Source organism: Delphinus delphis, chromosome 19, assembly GCF_949987515.2.
Source record: "Delphinus delphis chromosome 19, mDelDel1.2, whole genome shotgun sequence".
NCBI lineage: Eukaryota > Metazoa > Chordata > Mammalia > Artiodactyla > Delphinidae > Delphinus > Delphinus delphis.
The window spans coordinates 44,004,164-44,024,491 of NC_082701.1; the positions used below are offsets into that span (position 1 = coordinate 44,004,164).

The following is a 20,328-nucleotide window of genomic DNA, read 5'->3' on the forward strand; positions in this document are numbered from 1 at the left end:
GTGGCCCCCAAGGCCGAGCTGTTGACTCCGGAGAAGCGAATCTTTGTGGCGCGGCCCGTCCCCCGAGGCTCTCCGCCCCATCCAGCATCAGAGCTCCCCCCACCCCACCCCCGGCCCTGGGGAGTAGCGGAGCCTCGATCTCTGTTCCCAAGCATAAAGAGGAGACCCTGCTTCCTGGAGGGGGAGAGCCTGACTGAGTGCCGACCCCGAAGCTGCCGCAACGCCGGGTGGGTGGGGAGCCCTGCGGGGCGGGCACTAGGACCGCGCGGGCACGGCCCCGCCCCCTCTTCCGGCGGGCGAGCTCAAGGGCTGGGCGCAGGCCACGGCTGCCAGTCGGCGCCGCCCGCAGCCGGGAGCGCGGCTGGAGCGAGGCGCGGGCTGTGGGGCCGCCGCGAACCCGGCCCCGCTTGCCCGTGCCCGCCCGCCATGCCCGGCTTTGACTACAAGTTCTTGGAGAAGCCCAAGCGGCGGCTGCTGTGCCCGCTGTGCGGGAAGCCCATGCGCGAGCCCGTGCAGGTTTCTACCTGCGGCCACCGCTTCTGCGACACCTGCCTGCAGGAGTTCCTCAGGTGCGGCCCGGCGGGAGCAGGGGACGGCCGGTGGGGGTGGGAGACGCCGCCGGGGGAGGACCCAGGCCGGAGGCACGCCGGGCCTTTGTCTGCGCCGCGGCCCCGTGACCTCAGGGGCGCCCACCGTGACGTCACAGGGCGGGAGTGACGTCAGGCCCCGAGGGAGGACCCCACGCACTGATCCGTAGGGTCCCGCGTGCCACGCGCCAGGTGGGAAGAATTCCGTGCCTTCCCGCAGGGTGGAGGTGGGAAAGGACGCCCTTCCTGATCCGTGGCCGGCCCTTCCCCCTCACCTGAGAGCCAGAACGGCTTCACTCTTGAACTTTGAATCCTGGGAAGAGGAGGACAAAACCCTGTGCCCCGCGCAGCACCTTAAGCCTCCGAGCTTTCACCCATCTTAGCTTTTCTGATTCTTCGGACGTTCCGAGAACGGCAGCTATTGTTCTCCCATTTCACAGATGAGGAAACGAGATTCAAATTCAAAGAAAGGCTGCGACTTGCCCACGGTCGCACAATTACCTAAAGGCTTAACTGGGGTGTAAGCCCGGCCTGCTTGTGGTCGCACGATAGAGGAAGGTCTACGACGCTCCCGATCTCCCCTGAAACAGGAACCCTTTGGGTGTCCCTCCCTGCCCCTGGGGGTCCTGAGTACTGCGAGTGGTCTAGAAGTCGTGAGGGGGAGGGGGTCGCACCCTGGGTGTGACTAACCGCCCCCTGCGCTCTCCCGACCCAGGTCTTCCGTGGGCTCTTGGGCACTCGTTGAGTTCTGGGCGCCCTGCGGTGATCTGAGTCTTCCTGTCCACGCTGGGACCTGCTCAGTCCTGGGTGTGGGGAGGCAAGAAGAGGGAGCCCCGTGTCGTGGGGAGGTCGTGGGCCAAGAGCACCGGGGAAGGCTGGGTCAGCCAGTGCCCTGTGTCAGGAGGCTGTTTGTTGAGGGTTCGTGGGGCGCAGGCTGGGAGAGCACCTCTGGGATTCCGTCCCTCCGTTCTCCGCAGCCCCTTGCCCGGCGGAAATCTCAGCAGGCCCTTTGTTTTCGGTTCCCCGCAGCCTGGGCCGGTCCTGCCCTCACATATGCTCCTGCACAAGCTGCTGTGCGGCCCCCTCCTCCTTTTCCCTCACCCGCCTCCCTCCTCCCTTCAGTGTACACACACTCCCCTACCTACACACAGCCCCATTGTCTTCTCCCGTGCTCTTCCCCAGCCCTCTGGTTTCCAGATGAGGCCAGCTGAGCCTCCCCCCTCCTCAGCTGACCCACCCTGACTGCCTCGGGGAAGGAACGGGGGAGGGGGCTGTCAGGCTTGTTTCCCTCTTCTGTCCCTCTCTGCTGCTTCTCCCCTCCCCCTCCCGGAAATCCCCTCTTCCTCTCCCACAGCCCCTTCCCCCCATCCTGTCTTCTCCCCTGGGCCTGGGCCTCCACTGCACGGCCTGGAGCAGTCTCTGCCCTTGCCTCCCCACCTCGGCTGGCGCCTGAACTCTGACGCTGAGGCCCGGGAGGGAAGGGATGGTGGGACAGGCCGTGCGCCTCCCACCCTACCAGCTAGGGTGTCCATGGCACTGGGCGAACCTTTGTCCTGGCTGGGCCCCAAGCTGCCCAGGCTAATCTTCTGCCTGAAGCCTGGGGACTTGCCTCAGTCCCCTCCCTGACTCCAAAACCACTAAGTCAGCACATTCCTGAAGCAGCCAAGCAGACCCCCTCCCCCACGGCCCACCCCTCTTTCCCTCCTGCCAGCGCTGTTACTCAGGTTGGTCCAGGAAGCCTGGTTACCCTGTGGGCACGGGCATACCTCCTCAGTGCCTGGGCATGTATTATTATTGGCATTGGCAGCATGCCCAGTAGTAGTCGTGGGGTCAGGGGGAGGAGGTGGGTGCTAGAAATCCTTTGAGCACCTGGGGCATGGACTGCCCACGTCCTGCCAAACGCCATCGTGGACAGGGCTGCCTTGTAGCCTCTGCTTCCGCCTTCATCCTTGCCTGCCTCCCACCTACCTGACTCAGACTTGCCAGAAATGCCATGCCTGAGGGTCTTCAGTCCTGCTGGGTGAGCCCTTGCCCTGCCTAGGCCACTCCAGGCATGCGTGACTGGTCCTGGCTAGGGTCGGCGAGGCCATGTTGGCAGGAGGAGGTATGCCACAGGCTCCTTGAGTGCTAACAGCCTGGTGTGGGGTTGGTGGAGGAGAGGGAGGGCAGCGGACAGGGGCAGCAGGCTTCAGATGCCTGCCGTGCAGTGACCAGAGCCTTGGCCATGCTTGCCTGGACACTTTTTCTTGGACTGGCCTCTCTTCTGTGTACAGCGTAGTAGAAACTATCTGAGCTGTGGAATCAGACAGACAGTCCAGTTCACCCGTGAGCCTCAGTTCTTTCATCTGCAAAGTGGAGACACTGAGCCCCTTCTCAGGCAGGTTGTGAGAACTGGGTGGGAGTGTAAACACAGTACCTTGGAGCGAGCCTTTCCTTCTCTTTGCTTTAGAAGACACACCCACATAGGAGGAGGGGAGAGTTGGGGTAAGGTGGCCCCAAGCTGACCTTTGCCCTGGGTTCGTGGCTGGGCACCCTCGCAGGGGCTTGGGCAGCCCTGGCGCTTAACCTCAGCCCATCCGTGTTCACCTTCCCCCAACAGCTTTCAGCCCAGCCAGTGAAAAGTAACCTGGGGCACTGGGTGGCTGGGCAGCCTGTTCCTTTCGCCGTCCAGCTGCCATCCTGGGGGAGGGGTGCCAGCTGCCACCTGTTGGCCAAATGCTGTCTGAAGCAGCTGCCTCTGCCTCCACTGGGCCCAAATCCACCCTCCCCGGGACAGGAGCTGGGATCTTTGGTGGTCCTGTAGAAGTGGGTACCCTCAGGCCTCTACTCGCCCTCTCCGGTGGGGCTGCCTGGGAACCTGGGAACCGGTCTGGTGACGGAAGGAGGCTACCCTGGTTGAGGGGATGGGGCCCAGGGATCTCTCTTCCCATAGTATGGCGCCTTGACCCTGTCCCTTCCCCCTTCACAGTGAAGGAGTCTTCAAGTGCCCTGAGGATCAACTTCCTCTGGACTATGCCAAGGTGAGTCCACCGTGCCAGGTACAGGCTCTTGCCCTCGGTGGAGGCTGGAGCTGCTGCAACCAGTGGGCTCGGGGCCAGTGTCAACCCGGTGCCGCAGAATCATGCACCCCTACGAACGTGGCCTGTTCCCTCCCACCAGGCCAGTTCGCAGATGAGGCCCGAGTCTGCCCTGGAGGGCAGGCACAATGCCCAGCCTGTGGGGGTATACAGAACCGCTCTGTGCCCGCCAGAAGTGTCCCCTCCCGTTTGGGTGGCTGGCCAGCCCTGTGGCTGATGGCCAGGACCCCTGTACCAGGAGGAAGGAAGCAAAGGGTGTGGAGGCTGCCTGGGGCTGCAGGCTGATTGGCTGCTGCTCCGAAGGGAGCGTCCTGGGCCAGCGTGTTGGGGACCCTGGAATCTAGGTTAGAGCAGAGACCACCTGCTGCACTCTTTATCCCTGGGCACAGAGGAGAATTTACACCGAGGGGCTGTTTCTGGCTCTAAGGTAGAGAGCTAAGCTATCTGGGGTGGAGGAGGTGGGAACTGGGGACTGTAGCAGGCTCTGACCCTGACCAGTTCCCCGCCTGCTTGTCCCCAGATCTACCCAGACCCAGAGCTGGAGGTACAGGTACTGGGCCTGCCTATCCGCTGCATCCACAGTGAGGAGGGCTGCCGATGGAGTGGGCCACTTCGCCACCTACAGGTGAGGCTCTGAAGGGGCCGGGGTGGGGGGACTGCCCCTCCCTGGGCAGGCACTAACTGTGGCCCCTCCCACCAGGGCCACCTGAATACCTGCAGCTTCAATGTAGTCCCCTGCCCCAACCGCTGCCCCGCCAAGCTGAGCCGCCGTGATCTGCCCGCACACCTGCAGCACGACTGCCCCAAGAGGCGACTCAAGTGCGAGTTCTGTGGCTGTGACTTCAGCGGGGAGGCCTTTGAGGTGGGTGGGGCCTGGCTGAGGGTAGAGGGAGAGTGGGGCACCTGTGGCCCAGGGATCCCTTAACTCAGCCCCTCTGGCGTTTCTACAGAGCCACGAAGGTGTGTGCCCGCAAGAGAGTGTGTACTGTGAGAACAAATGCGGTGCCCGCATGATGCGGCGGCTCCTGGCCCAGCATGCCACCTCTGAGTGCCCCAAGCGCACCCAGCCTTGCACTTACTGCACCAAGGAGTTTGTCTTTGACACCATCCAGGTGAGGCCCTCCTGAGCTGTGGGCCGCAGGGCAGGTAGCAGGGAGTCAGGCTACTGACTGCTTCTCTCTGCCTCTGCGGCCCTAGAGCCACCAGTACCAGTGCCCGAGGCTGCCTGTGCCGTGCCCCAACCAGTGTGGCGTGGGCACCATGGCTCGGGAGGATCTGCCGGGCCACCTCAAGGACAGCTGTAGCACTGCCCTGGTGCTGTGCCCATTCAAAGACTCCGGCTGCAAGCACAGGGTGAGATGCCTCTCTTCCTTCCTGTCAGCTCTCTTCTTGGTCCTTGAAACCTCAGACATAGGCCCTTAGTGGTCCCTGCTGTGCTGCTCTGAAGCCTCAGCCCTCCCCCTGCTGGCCGGCTCCAGCCTCCTCCTAGAGCCCTCTACCTCCCTCATTCAGAGCCGGGTGCCCACTGCCCTGTACCTGCTCCTCCCCTCTCCCCTGAACTTGCCCCGACTAACTCTCCTCTCTTCCCCCATGGCCTGGGGCTTTGCCAACAGTGCCCTAAGCTGGCAATGGCACGGCACGTGGAGGAGAGCGTGAAGCCACATCTGGCCATGATGTGTGCCCTGGTGAGCCGGCAACGGCAAGAGCTGCAGGAGCTGCGAAGAGAGCTGGAGGAGCTCTCCGTGGGCAGTGATGGCGTGCTCATCTGGAAGATCGGCAGTTACGGGCGAAGGCTGCAGGAGGCCAAAGCCAAGCCCAACCTCGAGTGCTTCAGCCCCGCCTTCTACACGCATAAGTATGGCTACAAGCTGCAGGTGTCTGCATTCCTCAATGGCAATGGCAGTGGTGAGGGTACACATCTCTCGCTCTACATTCGCGTGCTGCCAGGTGCCTTTGACAATCTCCTTGAGTGGCCCTTTGCCCGCCGCGTCACCTTCTCCCTGCTGGATCAGAGCGACCCTGGGCTGGCTAAGCCACAGCATGTCACTGAGACCTTTCACCCTGACCCAAACTGGAAGAATTTCCAAAAACCAGGCACTTGGCGGGGCTCCCTGGATGAGAGTTCTCTGGGCTTTGGTTACCCCAAGTTCATCTCCCACCAGGATATCCGCAAGCGAAACTATGTGCGGGATGATGCAGTCTTCATCCGTGCCTCTGTTGAATTGCCCCGAAAGATCCTCAGCTGAGAGCAGACCCAGCTATAGGAAAAAGGGGGGTGGGAAATGACCTCCATCAGGCAGGCTGAGCCTGGAGAGGGGGCCGGACCCCCTTACAGCTGCTTCCGCTGCCTAGGTTTTGTTACCCTGTTCCCCCTCCCTCCTTCCCTACCACCCTCAGGTGCCTCCTTTTGGTGCTTCAGCCCTGGCCTCTGGGAAGAGCAGGTCTTAGGGTCATCAAGGGCTTGGAAACAAGCGATCCCGGGGCCTGTTGCCTAGGATCAGGGCAGACATGCCTTGGTGCCGGCCACACTCTTCCAGGGACTGAGGTGCCTGCTGGTGCTACGTCCCAAGAGCCATAGGGGGGGAGGGGGAGTTGGGAAACTGAGGGGTAGTTAAAGAATCTGTCTTGAGATCTGATGTCTCCTCTCCCCAGCTGTGTCCCCTCTGGTTATTTATTTACTTAGTGCCAGGAGGGCACAGCAGGGGAGCCCTGATTTTTAATAAATCCTGACTTGTATTTATTACCTTGGTTCCAGCCTGACTCATCTGGGTTGCTCAGGGCCCAATTGTGAAGTCAAGGGACCAGTCAGGGACTGCAACAGCTCTGGCCCCAGGATCCAGCTGCCCTGCTGCATCGCCCTCTGGTGGAAGACAGAGGGACTGCACTAGGCTTTGTGTGGAGGACAGCTGCCTGCTGCTGCCCTCTAGTGGTTAGAGCAGGGAGGTGCAGGCTCTGGACGTTTTATAAGGTTTAGAGTCTCTGATCGATACCCCACAAAGGACTAGTGCCTGTGCTCTAGGCAGGTCTTTCTTGGTCTAATGATAATAGCTACCATTTATTGAGTACTTTTGATGTGGCAGACACTGGTAAGCACTTTATATGCATTATTTAATACAACAGTCAAGTGAAATAGCTTTTAATAAAAGGACCTATCTTAGTGGGCTGTGGTGAAGACCATGCATGTTCCCAGTAAAAATAGTCGGTCCTTTGTGGGTTCCACATCCTCGAATTCAATCAACAGTGAATTGGAGATATTTGGGAATAGTTCCAGAAAGTTACAAAAAGCAAAAGGTTTTGGCCACTCATGGGCAAATCTACATAGTATTACATTGTATCAGGTATTGTACGTAATCTAGAGATTAAAGTATACCAGAGAATGTGTATAGGTTACATGCAAAGCCTATGCTATTTTATATCAGGGACTTGGTGAATTTCTGTATCCGCTGGCGATTCTTAAACCAATTCCCTGTGGATACTGAGGGATGTCTGAGTGCTTTATGAATGTTAGTCTAACTCCAAAGCCCAGCCCACACCCAGGGACTCCTAAACTGTGCACAGGAGCCTTGAAATTTTCTCATCCATACTTACTTTTCATACAGGCCTCAATGGGTACCTGTGATTATCCACATTTGACTGGTGAAATAGGAACAGAGGAGTGAATTGACTTCAGTGATCTTTCAGCTAGTTTGGGGCAGGGCCTGGATTTTTCCCCCCCCCTGTCACTGGATTCTGTTTTAAGCTCCAGCAGTCACTAGAAGATTAGCTTCCTTTAATTTTGGCAGTAGATTTGATTTTGGATCCTTGCTGTGCTTGCTTTTTTGGCAAGTTACTTAGCTACATGGGGCATCCTTACTGGTAAAATTAAAGTAATCCTGCTAGATTCGTAAAGATTAACTCATCAGCATAAAGTGCCTTACTCTTGCCTGGCCCTGAGAAGAGGCCCAGTGTATGGGAAGTATTGTTTAGTACGGAGAAGGTTCAAGGGCTGTAGCCTGCCTTTTCTACTTTCCCAGAGACTCAGGTGAAAAGAGCCCTTATCAGAAGGTGATAGGAAAGGTCTGAGCCTGAGACAGCCAGCCCAGGGAACTAACCAACTTAGCCTTCAAAAGGTCAAATTCACTGATCTAGGGAGAGATGAAGCCCTGGCTGCCTTGCTGAGAAAGTAAAGATGGCTCTTTCATCTAAACTGTCGTGGTACTGTGAAGCCTGGAAGCTGGTAGAGAAGACCGACCATGGGCTCTAGCAGGGGAAATGCCTTCACCTAAGCACGGGCTTCACGCAGCAACAGGTAGAACCACTCTTCTGCAGAAGCCTTCCAAGAGAAGCCAGAACCCCCGGGTCAAGCTTGGGCTCCCTCTGCTGGCAGCACTGTGCCACTGCACCATTCCAGGTGGTAGGTTCACAAAGGCGGCTGGTGCCGCCTTCAGTTCCCTGCAGTGGATATTGCGATTGACCCCATGCCCAGGCCTAGCCCTCATTCACTGCCTTTGCAGACAGTCATAATTGCTTGTGGAACTCAGGCCAGATTTTGCCTCACAGCGTGAGCTGGGCTCAACTCAACCATCTGCTCTGTCTAGCCCTGTGACCCTAGGCTGACTGTAGGTCTCATTTGACACAGGCAGAAGAGGGTTTTCTTTCACAGGGATGGGATGAGGAGTAAGGAGGCAAAGCACCTTCACAAAAGGGCACCCCACAGAAAAGGGCATGCTCAGGAGGGTGCTTTCAACTCGAGCCACCTAACCATCTGATTCCACCCTCACTGAGTCCCACAACCTGTGGGATCTTTCCTTCCCTCCATCACATCTTAGCCCAGACCCAAACGCAGCAGAAAGTGGAGAGGGAGGAGGGGACGTAAATAGCTCTTTTGGATTTTTTTTTCCCCTGCAGACAGAAGAAAGTTCTCCCATCAGTACTCAACCCTTAAGATTCAAACCACCAAGAGGACCACTTCTCATGCTACAGATCACACCACCTATTACTTCCACCTGCCAGAGGTCCTCAAATTCGAAAATGTTCGAGGTGGGAGAAGGTTGTGGGGTGGGGGGAAGGGTCGTTTAGTCTTAAGCTGGCTTATTAGCAAACCAGGTCCCCGTTTTTCAGTGACGGATAGTCCTTGGAGTGAAAGTGGCATTACATTGAACTGGACCTCCAGTGAGGGGTAGCGAACCATACTTAACCATCAAATCCCACCAAGCCCCCTGCAGCCCTGCCTAGGGAGAGGGCCAGTCAGCCAGGTGCCCTCCAGGGGCTGACTGAACACACCTGGTCTGGGATAATGGAGTGGGAGGGCTTCTGACGGGGACAAATACTATAGGGGTCCCCTTAAAAATGAGAAATTCTCTTAAGACGTTAAAAACCGTTAAGAAAGATCATCTCAAACACTGACAGCATTAAACGAATAGGACAAGATCAAAGGTGAGTTTTTTTCTTTTTACTGGTTTATAATAATCTTAAAAACCCCATCACGCCCATAAACCACCACAGGTGAGAAGATGAAGGAGATGGAGAATGAATGCTACAGTATGTGGGCGGCGTGAGGATCCAGGTATCTTCTAGGGGCAGTGTGGAATGGAGGCAGGGGGTGTGGATAGGAGGCCCTGGCTTGGACCCTTATTGCTGGTTGGGGGTTGGCTGGCAAGAGGGGCTCAGGGTGAACTAGGAAACATCTCACACCAAAGGCGAGGGTAGATGGGGGGCAGGGGGGTCACAGTACATTTTCCATGCAGACTAGGGGTGGGAGTGAGAGCTTCAGAGGCTTGCACCCCTACACAGGAAGAGATGGGTTTGAGGTTTGATTTTAAGCCCCCAAGTTGGTGTCTGGTCCAATTTCCTAAAAGGGCAGCTCACCTTTTGGGGGGAGGCATTGGAACAAATTACAGCAAAAATATCTGGTTTGGAGATCAAGCAAGGGATAAAGGGAGACAATGGTGTTCATTCAGAGAATTTAACTCAGAGAAGCGAGAACTGGGAGGGGCCCCTGGGTGAGATGGTGGCCAACACACAGGGAGAAGGCATCGCACCAGAAGCTGCAGGTACTCCTGGGGGCTCAGGACAGGGAGGTGCCAGTGTTCACAGACGGCAGGAAAACCACTGGGAACAATGAGTTAGGACTTCATGTTGCTATCATTTGGCATAACACAATCAGGCATTTTTTTCCTTTTTTTTCTCTTTTTAAATATAAGGCAACTTGCCAACACATAATTTAAAAACTGGTCTTCAGTCACACTGCTTCAGATCACTAGAGAATTTCTGGCTAAAGAACAGTGGATCGTATAGTAAACAAAACCCCAAATCTTAAATAAGAAAGCTCACGTTCCCCAGAGACAAGAGGAAAGGGTAGGGCTTATTTGGTTTTTAAAAAAAAAAAAGCCCAACTATGCATCTTTAACAGAAGGGTGCAAAACATTACAACAAAACATAATCTGAAGTTACAGAAAAGTTTTAAATTTCTAGCCAACTAACTGTCACCTGGGAATGAGACTTGGAGCATGGAGTGGGTGAAGAAAGGGCGAGGGGCAGAAGGGGCTGTTGCCAAGAGAGGCCCATCTCCAGCTGTTAGAACCATGCTCATTTGGTAAAGGAGAATTCAAAGAGCTTAAGGCTTTGTGTTTTCTTCGTTAAACTGAGGGGCTGTGAAAGGTGACTAGACAGTGAATGCACCTGTGGGGCCGCTCACACACATTGCTACTCAAACCCACACTACATTCATACAGAAACAGGACGTTTAAAACTTACAGCGTAGAGCAATATTCTTAGCCAGTGTAGAGAGAACCAAATGCACTTTTTTTTTCAGTGTTTTTAATTCCAAACTCCAATGTGATCATCCCATACCTACTACCTAATCCCTCAAGAAAGACTTTTTTGTTTTGTTTTGCATTTTTTTTTTGAGGGGGGAGTGGGGGATGAGGGCAGCAGATGACTTAGGAGAGAGACAGCAGCGAGAAAGATCTTGGGTATGCTGGATGGTCTCGGCATTTCTCTAGGCAGGGAAAGGGAGTCAGGAACCAAGGTACCAATCCAAACACAGCTTTTTTTCCCCCTTGGTCTCAAGGCTATGGCCACGTGCTGCAGGATGCCCTTGAGGAGTGTGGCAAGGACAAGTGCAGTGGCTCTGGGATCAATGCAGATGTAAAACAAAGCCTTGAGGAAAGGAGAAGGGCTGGGAGGAGATGCAGACAGGGTCAGTTTTGATTTGAGGTCTTTGGGTAAACAAGGAATTGGCTTTCAGAGCACTTGGGAGGTCTGGCTTCTTAGTCCCAGAGAGACAGACAGGGAGAGACCTAGCTTAGGTGGCTGGGCACTGACAGCTACCTGACCTAGGGAGCCGTTCCCTTAGCCCACACCTCAGTCGAAAGAGAAACAGTGAGAGGTGCAGGAACAGACAAAAGGGGGCTGGTGGGAAATGGCCGAGGTGGGGGTGGGGGGAAGAACTGCACTGACAGGCAGGCATTGGAGAGAAAAGCCTGAAGTTGGGATGAGGTCCCAACATAAACCCAAAAGTTGCTGAGGCTGGTAGAGGGGAAGATGAGCGCAAAGAGGACCCCCCCCCCCCCCGTCCTCAATTAGATCCCACTAAACTCCCTTTCTTAGACATCTAAGAATGATCACGTTGGAGCAGTGAAACTTTGAAACTATCCAATTACTCAAAAGTAAGACTAAACCTAGGAGGGTGACGGGTGACGTATGATGTGTAGCTTGTGGAGGGCACCAGGGCTACCTATCTATACCCAGGGTGCTGAATATGAAGATTTCGACTATCTGTGGGATCAGGGGCTCGGCTGCCAGGGGCTCGGTGGGCCTTGCTCAGCACGGCCAGGCTCTGGTCTCGGAAGCAGGCCTGCGGGAAATCCCCGCTTAGGTAATCCACTGTCTGCACCAGGCTGTTCTGGCTTGCCACCGGCCCGCCCCCGGTCCCTGCCCGGTAGTGGGCCCCAGCCGCCGCGCAGTCGAGGGGTGCGCCCGCAGGCTGCCCACTGTGGAACGGCACGGCGAGGTCCTGAGACCCCGAGCTGTCGCTATTGGGAGTGGGCAGAATGTTGTTCCACAGGGGCTGGAAGTAGTGACCATTAGGGTAGGCCAGTGGGGCTGCCAGGCCGTTGACTGGTGGGGACGGGGTTGGCTTCTCCAGGGGTGGCTTCAGATGGAAAGCCTGCGCCATGCACAGTTCCTGCGGGTAGGCAGGGGCCTTGCCCACGAAGCCAGGCCCCGCCAACTCGCGTCCTGCCGCATGCTTGCCTGTCAGGCCAGGGGCCGGCGTCCCGCCGGCCTCACTGCACATCTGCTGTAGGTGGGCCAGCTGGTGCTGGTTCCAGGCGACTGGCTTGAGGTCGCTAGGGTAGCCAGTGGGGGCTCGAGAGATGCCCGTGGGCAGGTTGACAGGGCCCGCAGCGGGCAATGCGGCTGCGGCCGCATGGGTGTGCTCCATGGGATTGACCACACATGAAGGCATTGGTGTGGGGACGCCGTGGGTCGACACCCGAGTGCTTGCATTGATGAGCAGACTGCGGCTAATGGGGCTGGGGTTGGCGATCTGGCCCTCACACACTGAGGTAGTGCTGATGCCTGCCCTCGTCTGGCAAAACTGGCTGATCTGGTGCACGATGCTGCTCAGGTCCGGGGGCTGGCTGTGCTGCAGGGTGGCCGCCATGGAAAGGGGGATAGTTGAGGTAGACACGGTCACATTCGGGGGGGCGTCTGAGTCTGGCATCTTCCGGCCTCCGTGCAGCAAGGGAGTGGGGAGGTGCTGGAGACCCTGGTGAGACAGGGCCTGAGGGTGGACCAAGCCCTGGGTTGGGGCCATGGGCTGAGGGTGGCCCAGGCCCTGAGGCTGCTGGAGGCTCTGAGGGTGGGACAGCGCCGGGGGTGGCGGGATACCCTGAGGGTGCTGCGGCGTCTGGGGAGGGGCATGGGCCAGGGTCTGTGCGTGCTGCAGGGCCTGCTGGCGGGCCAGAGCCTGGGCCTGGGGGTGGGCTAAAGTGCTGGGTGCCACAGTAGCATAGGGCGCCACTGGGGGGTTCATGATGGCCTCAGGGAGCAACCGGGCTCGGGTGCCGTCAAAGTCCTTGAGTATGCTTTTGGCTGGCACTTTGACAATGGCAAGCAGGCCTGCCTTGGTGGCAGCCTGAGTCGGGTAGGGGCTGTAGCGCTGGGCTGATGTGTCGAGGCCGTTCACAGTACGACGAACGTGTTTCCGCTGGGGAACCTTCACACTGTTGGGGAAGATTTTTATAGTCAGTGGGTTGTTTGCGACCTTCTTAGCATACGCGTCCAATTCGGCTGGGGTAGGATAGTGAGCAGTTCTCATTTTCTGTGTAGTGTCCCCTAGAGAGAGAAGGGGAAGGAGAGCAAAGAAGGAGACGGAGCTCATCAGTGCCAAGCCAACCAGCCCTTCTAGATTTCCCATTTGAGGGCCTGAGGGGCAGGGCGAACTAAGCTGTCATCTCTAGTCTTCCACTGAGACCCGGCCTCAGCCCCCACAGAAACAAGCACTGCTCACATTGAGTGAGTACTTCTAATGGACCAGGCCTCGTGCTGAGGACAGGCTGTCTCAACGAATCCTTGCTGCTGCTTTAGGACGCAGGTACTATCATGGTATTCCCACTTAACAAACGAGGTCACTGAAGATCAGAATAGCAGAGCAACTTGCGAAAGTCTCTATCTTAGAGAGCCAGAACTTGGCCAATTCTCACATGGAATTCTCTCCAAGTTCCTACCAGCCCATCCTGGCCTGGGGGTTGAAGGTTCTAAGCAGAGCTGTTTGTCAGGGCCACTCAGTCCCTGCCCCATGACACCCTGAGGAAGAGGGTACCCAGAATGACTCCTCTACAGTCTGCAGTTGTCAGTGAGGCATCAACTTTCTCTCTGCCTTGGCAGCTGGGGCACCGTGCCGACTGGGTGGGCATCCTGGCGCAGCAGACAGGATGCTGCTTTTTCAGGGGCAGAGGAGTAAGCTGCCAACATCCCTTCCCCATCCCCAAGTCACAAGTTCACTTTTGTTTACAGCTTACTCAGCCTGACTGGGTGAAGATCAAAAGGCTTTATTTATTTCCTTGTGGGGGTGACAATAATGACAGGGCAGCAGGGAGGGAACTGAGGAGAACGGATTCAGAGAATCTTTAAGTCCTGAGAGCCAAAAATAGTCTGTATTCGGCCCTTGTGAGCTGTCACTTTCCAAAATGAAAGAGGAAAAACCTGCCTTCTTTGGAGACTGCGGAAACACCGCTCAATGGGCCTCATTAATGCTAACAGTCTCTTTGTTCCCATCTCCAGTTGCCTCCCATCAGGGGGCTCCAGCGGATGTCGTGCTTCCATCAAAAAGGAAAAGATTCTGAGAACAAGAGCTCTTTAAGGATGCCAGGCTCCTGGCAAGGGGTCTCTGCTCCCTTCTCCCTCTCTCTGGGGAGGGTCTCCCCTGAGTATACACAGAAGGTGCTTAATAAAGGCTTGCTGAGTAAGTACACAGACTGCCCAGAGCGGAAAAAAAAAGGGGACTGGCTGGGAGCCTTGGCTCAGCTAGCTGATTCCCTCCCTACTTCCTCCCCTTCTAGGGGGCAGCCAGGGCAGACCAAGGACTGAGCTGGCCAAATGCCTGGCTTGTGGCCTCAGCTGGCTTGGCCCAGAGGAGACCCCATTCAAAGTCATGTCGCTGGGCATCAGCTGGAACAGAAGTAGTCTAGTGAGTGTGCTAGCAGGAAAAGGGCACAGCTGCCTGCGCTAGGTGACGTTGCTGGTTGGCTGGCAGCAAGTGCTTAGAAACTGCTGCTCTTGGAAGCAAGGAAAGAAAGCTCAAGTCCAGGAGAGGCAGAGAGATCCGGACCCAGGCTCGACGAGGTAGAACTTAGCAAAAGGGTACGGAAAGGAAAAGGTTTGCTTTCAAACACGGGCACAATGCCTTGAACGCAGTAGGCACTCCCACATATTTAAGGCTCTGCTCTATTTACTGAGTACAGAATAGTTGCTCCATTCATAAACGAAATGTTTGTAAGATGACTGATTTGAAGAAGGACTGATTTAGAAGGATGAATGTGACAGTGACAACTGAAGGCAGGAAGCAGAGGGAGGCAGAGAGGCCTGGAAGTCTCCCACCTACTAGGTAGCACTAGCTGGCAAGGAGGTCAAAGCCTGGAGAACAGAGTTCTGCGGCTTCTTATAAGCCACTGACCCTTAATAGGCTTCAGTCTCGACAAAGTGGGGCCATTTTCTGACCGGTTTTACATTCTCCTGGACAAGAAGACACCAAAAAAGTCTGGGATCACTGAAAGATCTTCCCTACACTCAAGGCGCCAGAATTCCATTAGAAGCTGCCCTGGTCAGCCACTGTACTCTTGTGTGACTGATCAAAAACATGCGACATTCCTAGCTCAGTGTCTTCCTTACCCAGAGCAAACGTGTAGTAAGTGCCTGGTAAGTGTACTGTCTGACTGAACAACTGGGACTCGGCTGAATAATGGGAGTCTGAAGCTGCTGGGTTTCAGTTCGGACAGGAAAGGAAGGTCCGCCCCTCCATGTTGGAAGAGCTTTCCTCCATGTTGATGGGCTTCTCTCTCTGAAAGTCAGGGAAGAGAGACTGGTACAGCGGCTTGTTGAATAATAGAGCTCCTTTGCTCCAAGTCAATATCAACTCTAAGGCTGGTTTTTTCTAGCAGAGGCAGAGGTATTGATGGCTTGGCCTCAGTCAGAAGTATGGAGTGGGACACTACACCGATTAGTTCTCTCTGTCCTGCCTCCACTGATGCTGACAGTGGTGATGAGGTGAGGTGAGGTGAGGTGAGGGGTGGGAAGGGTGGACACAGGCTACAGTATGTTAAGGAAGAATCTCAAGGATGAGAGGAGCATATTGGACAAGAAAGAGGCCACATTCGGGGAATCCAACACCACCCACGTCATGTACCAGATTTCAGCCCAACCCTTAAAAAATAGCCAAGTTTTCCTCAGTACTTTATCTCAGTCCCCACAGAGGCACCCTGAAGCCTTTCTTTCTTCTGCATCATCTTCCTCTAAACGCACAGCCAACACGGATACTACAGCTCTGTAAACAACTTATTTAAATAGCTGGTACCAATGGTGTCATTAATCGAGGCATAAGGCGGTGTAGAGAACAGAGACTCTGTGGTTAGAAAAAAAGAGATCCAGATTCAAGCACTGGCTTTATTATCTGACTACTCAGTTTCTCTCTCAGTCATTCCTCATTTATAAACAGGGATGATACCTGCTGTCTTACCTCACAGAATTACTAAGATCAAGAGATCCAATGAATGGGAAATGCTCTGTGAACAGGAACTATGACTGTCGATAGTTACTATTCAAGGATAGCAGGTTTGGCTGAGTCTGCCCACAGACGGGACAGAGTAACCTGACCATGGAAGCCCTAACTGCAGTACCTCCTGGACTTGAGTCTGAGCATTACATGTAGTACAGAAAGCACTGTTGTCTATTCTAGGAACTGGGGGGATCTCCCTGAATCCAGGCTTCCCTGCAAGGACCTCCCTGTTTATCCTTCTGTTTTGAAGATCAAAAGACATGGGTGGCTTATGCAGCAGGAACCTCTAACCTGTGGAGAGACACAGGCAGTGTGTGTCAAATACAGGCTTTGGAGTCTGACCCAAGTGTGAGTTCTAGCCCAGTCACTGAATAGTAACGAGACATTGACAAACACTCTCATCCTGAAAAGAAAGATAAGAGAGTCCCCCATATGGAATTACTGAGGAATGAATGAGAACATGCATACAAATATTCAAGACAGTGCCTGGCATATGGTAAGCGCTCAACAAACGTTAGCTAATGTTTCTGATATTTCTCTGTAGTTTATCCAGTCACTGGGCCAATTCACCATTTCCAGGTCTTTCCACTAGGGGGCACATAAGCACACAGAGAAGTAGTAAAAAATTAATGTCGATACTTGCCCTAGGCCCCAAAACTCTACAATGAAAGAGGTCACAGTAACTGTCTAAAAGATGATTTGACGACCAGGGATCTTTGGTCATTTCAACCACTCTACCCAGAAATATTTACCAGGCCACCCTATCGATATACCTGTGAGCTGGAAAATTAGGAGCAGAGGCTTGGGGTTAATGAATAAAAAAATGTTCAAAAACACATTTTCTGGGGAATTTGGAGAAGATGGGTCAGAGGAAAATAGACTTTGCAAGTACAAAGTTCCAAAATGGCTGAGGTCTCTCAAAGCAAGTGACATTATGGAATAACAATCGAGAAAAGTTCTAGGAGGGCATCCACCTAACCACAGCTGTGGTCTTCTACCAAGTGCAGGACCCACCCAGAGGCAAGATGTCCTTTAATCCAGCCTGAACTATGGCAAATTATACTTCTAGGTTGGAAAATGCATCACATCCTCCTATACATGTAGAAGAGGAAGGGGAGAAGAGAAAATGTTGGCGTTTCAAGGGAACAATCTTGTGATTCTGTACATAAGGCAGCTCAAGCCTGGGGAATAATTAGCCAGGTGACTGACAGTACTGGGCCAAGAAGCCACATATGCCCTCTCCTGACCCCAGACCCATCTCCCCTGCCTTGAGCTGACTCTTACAACATAAAGTATACTAAGCTACACACTCTTGCACTGTTGGTGGGAATGTAAATTGATATAGCCACTATGGAGAACAGTATGGAGGTTCCTTAAAAAACTAAGAATAGAACTACCATAGGACCCAGCAATCCCACTACTGGGCATATACCCTGAGAAAACCAAAATTCAAAAAGAGTCATGTACCACAATGTTCACTGCAGCACTATTTACAATAGCCAGGACACGGAAGCAACCTAAGTGTCCATCAACAGATGAATGGATGAAGAAGATGTGGCACATATATACAATGGAATATTACTCAGCCATAAAAAGAAACAAAATTGAGTTATTTGTAGTGAGGTGGATGGACCTAGAGTCTGCAATACAGAGTGAGGTAAGTCAGAAAGAGAAAAACAAGTACCGTATGCTAACACATATATATGGAATCTTAAAAAAAAAAAAATGGTTCTGATGAACCTAGGGGCAAGACAGGAATAAAGATGCAGACATAGAGAATGGACTTGAGGACATGGGGAGAGGCAAGTGTAAGCTGAGACAAAGAGAGTGGCATGTACGTATATACACTACCAAACGTAAAATAGCTAGCTAGTGGGAAGCAGCTGCATCGCACAGGGAGATCAGCTCGGTGCTTTGTGACCACCTAGAGGGGTGGGATAAGGAGGGTGGGAGGGAGACGCAAGAGGGAGGGGATATGGGGATATATGTATACATATAGCTGATTCACTTTGTTATAAAGCAGAAACTAACATACCACTGTAAAGCAATTATACCCCAATAAAGATGTTAACAATAAAAAAAAACCAAACATATATTAAGCTATAAATATCAGTACCCCATCCCCTCACCAGATACGGAGTTCTGTGTTTTGAGCACCTTTTAAGACCCTCCCTAGGATGGGGGCAAGGAAAGGCTGAAGAGCAGTTACAAAACTGGTTTTAAGGTCTCTACAGCTGATAGGCCTGGGCTCTGAGCAGCTCCTTGGCTGCTGGTTTCCAAAGGAGACAGCTTATACTCCATCTCACCTTAATGGTAAATGCTTAATGCGAAGAGCTAAGTCACAAGACAGGATTTTCTTCTTTTTTAAATTTTTGGCTGCACTGTGTGGCCTGCAGGATCTTAGTTCCCCAACCAGGGATTGAACCCACGCCCCCTGCAGTTGGAAGCACAGACGGCCAGGAAAGTCCCAGGATTTTTTTTTCTTACACATTTTGGGAGAGGAAAGAAGAAAGTAAGTGGGCTTAAAAACACCACTGGGTTTTCTCCTCTGCAAAAGTTTAGGTGTAGTTAAGGAGAGCAACAAGAGAGTCAGAGGGATTCAAATACACTGTCCCCTAAACGGACAGGTAAGCCTGAAACCAGGGAAAAAGGATACCTCAATTCTTTTTTTTTTTTTTTTTTTTTTTTTTGCAGTACGCAGGCCTCTCACTGTTGTGGCCTCTCCCGTTGCGGAGCACAGGCTCCGGACGTGCAGGCTCAGTGGCCATGGTTCACGGGCCCAGCCACTCCGCAGCATGTGGGATCTTCCCGGACCGGGGCACGAACCCGTGTCCCCTGCATCGGCAGGCGGACCCTCAACCACTGCACCACCAGGGAAGCCCCATACCTCAATTCTTGAATAGAGATTTGGGACAGTGGTTGGCAGAGGCTACTTGGGGACTGCTTTGGGGAGAAGGGCGTGAAGGTTCCAAGTCAGCAACTAAGATAAAGCTGCCAACTTGCCTTTCTTCCCAAGCAGTTCAGCCCCTGACAGGACATCTCTGGGCGAAGCCGTCAGAGTGCGCTAAGGAACCTAGAAGACAGACAGCGAGCTGCTCTTTGTTATCTTACTGCATGCTTCCGAGCACACTCCCTCCCCAGTTGTGTGCCTGGAAGTCTGGAACCAGTCACAATGCAGCGAGCATGCAGATTTGGGTGGCCAAGGAGCCCAGACAACTTTCTCACCCAATTATCCTTTAGTAAGAGAAAAGCTGGGGAGGAGCTGGGACAGCAGGGCCGGCCTATTGTGTCAAGCAGCTGCAGAAGGAAGACTGTCACCTTCAGCTTTGTCATGACGCAAGTTGGATTCACTGGCCAAATTCTAGAACTAGCCAGGCTCTGAGTCTTACTCTCCCTCAAAGAAAGGAAGTCAAGAGTCCAGACCATTTTTAACTTCTGAAGATGATCTCAACAGAGCAGGGGGCGGCAAACTATAGCCTGCAAGCCAAAACCCAGCTGCTGTGCTTTTGTAGAAAGTTTTACTGGAGCATAGCCACACTCATTTGTTTACATACTGTCTACGGTTGCCTGTGCCCTACGACAGCAGAGGTGAGTACGTGTAACAGAGACCATATGGGATGATCCACAAAGCCTAAAATATCTGCTATTTGACTCTTTACAGAAAAAGTTTGCCAACCTCTGTCATAAAGGATTCAGGTAAGGTGCTGAAGCTCCTTTTCTATTAAAGGGTAAGCCTAGATGCCTCATTGATTTTCCCTTTTTACTCTGAAAGGAAAGTCTATTCCAAATTTAGGGCCATTTTCACACTTGAAGATGCCGTACATGGTAATAAGCCAGGAATAGACTCTTTTCCTTGCACATGATGTAGTACAGCGATAGAAGGTAGGAATCTGGGAAAATACAAAGTCTAAAGCCCCAATTCCAGCCAATGTAAGACAGGAATCTAACAGTTCTCAAAAACTCCGTCTTATAGCAAGTATATTAACAGGAACACGCCCAGAGAGACCGAGCAAGCTACCTTCCTATCCGTTCTGGAGGCAAAAGCTTCTTTACTTGCTGTGAACTGAGGGCCACAGCTCAGAAGGCAGACAGCAAAGCCAAAGGGAACTGTCTATTTCCATGGCAGAGAGTGCTCAGAGAGCTCAAAACAACAGAACAGTGGATACAGTTTGTCTCAGAGATACAGTAAGTAATCTGGACTGTGAGTTTTCATTCAATTCCTCATGGGGGTTCAAATTGAAACACTTCTTTGATATATATATCCTGTAAAACTCCTTATAGCCTTATTGCTTAACAGATAGCTATCAGCAACAATTAAAATTAAGATGATACACACTGGGGAATTCTAGTATTTAAGAGGATTTCTCAGGACTTCCCCGGTGGTCCAGTGGTTAAGAATCCGCCT

The 20,328-nt window shown here is 53.4% G+C and overlaps 2 protein-coding genes across 4 annotated transcripts in view; one reads left to right on the plus strand and one right to left on the minus strand.

Moving 5' to 3' along the window:
- The first annotated feature begins 343 nt into the window (after window positions 1–343).
- TRAF4 (TNF receptor associated factor 4) lies at window positions 344–7,007 on the plus strand. The gene is made up of 7 exons (XM_059998036.1): window positions 344–569; window positions 3,556–3,607; window positions 4,185–4,289; window positions 4,365–4,526; window positions 4,615–4,776; window positions 4,862–5,017; window positions 5,278–7,007. The coding sequence occupies exons 1-7, from the start codon at window positions 427–429 to the stop codon at window positions 5,908–5,910; spliced, it is 1,413 nt and encodes a 470-aa protein (XP_059854019.1). The 5' UTR covers window positions 344–426; the 3' UTR covers window positions 5,911–7,007.
- A 3,472-nt stretch (window positions 7,008–10,479) lies between these two features.
- FAM222B (family with sequence similarity 222 member B) overlaps window positions 10,480–20,328 on the minus strand; it is a 63,129-nt gene continuing 53,280 nt past the window's right edge. For 2 of the 3 annotated variants that reach the window (XM_059998031.1, XM_059998034.1), the window contains exon 3: window positions 10,480–12,985. In XM_059998031.1, the coding sequence (XP_059854014.1) occupies window positions 11,382–12,985 (1,604 nt within the window). In that variant the 3' untranslated portion in view covers window positions 10,480–11,381. The remainder of the gene's footprint in view (window positions 12,986–20,328) is intronic. The other variant, XM_059998035.1, reaches the window with a different exon arrangement.

Coding starts and splice junctions, on each gene's coding strand:
- TRAF4 (XM_059998036.1), top strand. CDS start 427: ATGCCCGGCTTTGACTACAAGTTCTTGGAGAAGCCCAAGCGGCGGCTG. Junction 4,777..4,861: donor TTGTCTTTGACACCATCCAG/GTGAGGCCCTCC, acceptor CTGCGGCCCTAG/AGCCACCAGTACCAGTGCCC. Junction 5,018..5,277: donor ACTCCGGCTGCAAGCACAGG/GTGAGATGCCTC, acceptor CTTTGCCAACAG/TGCCCTAAGCTGGCAATGGC.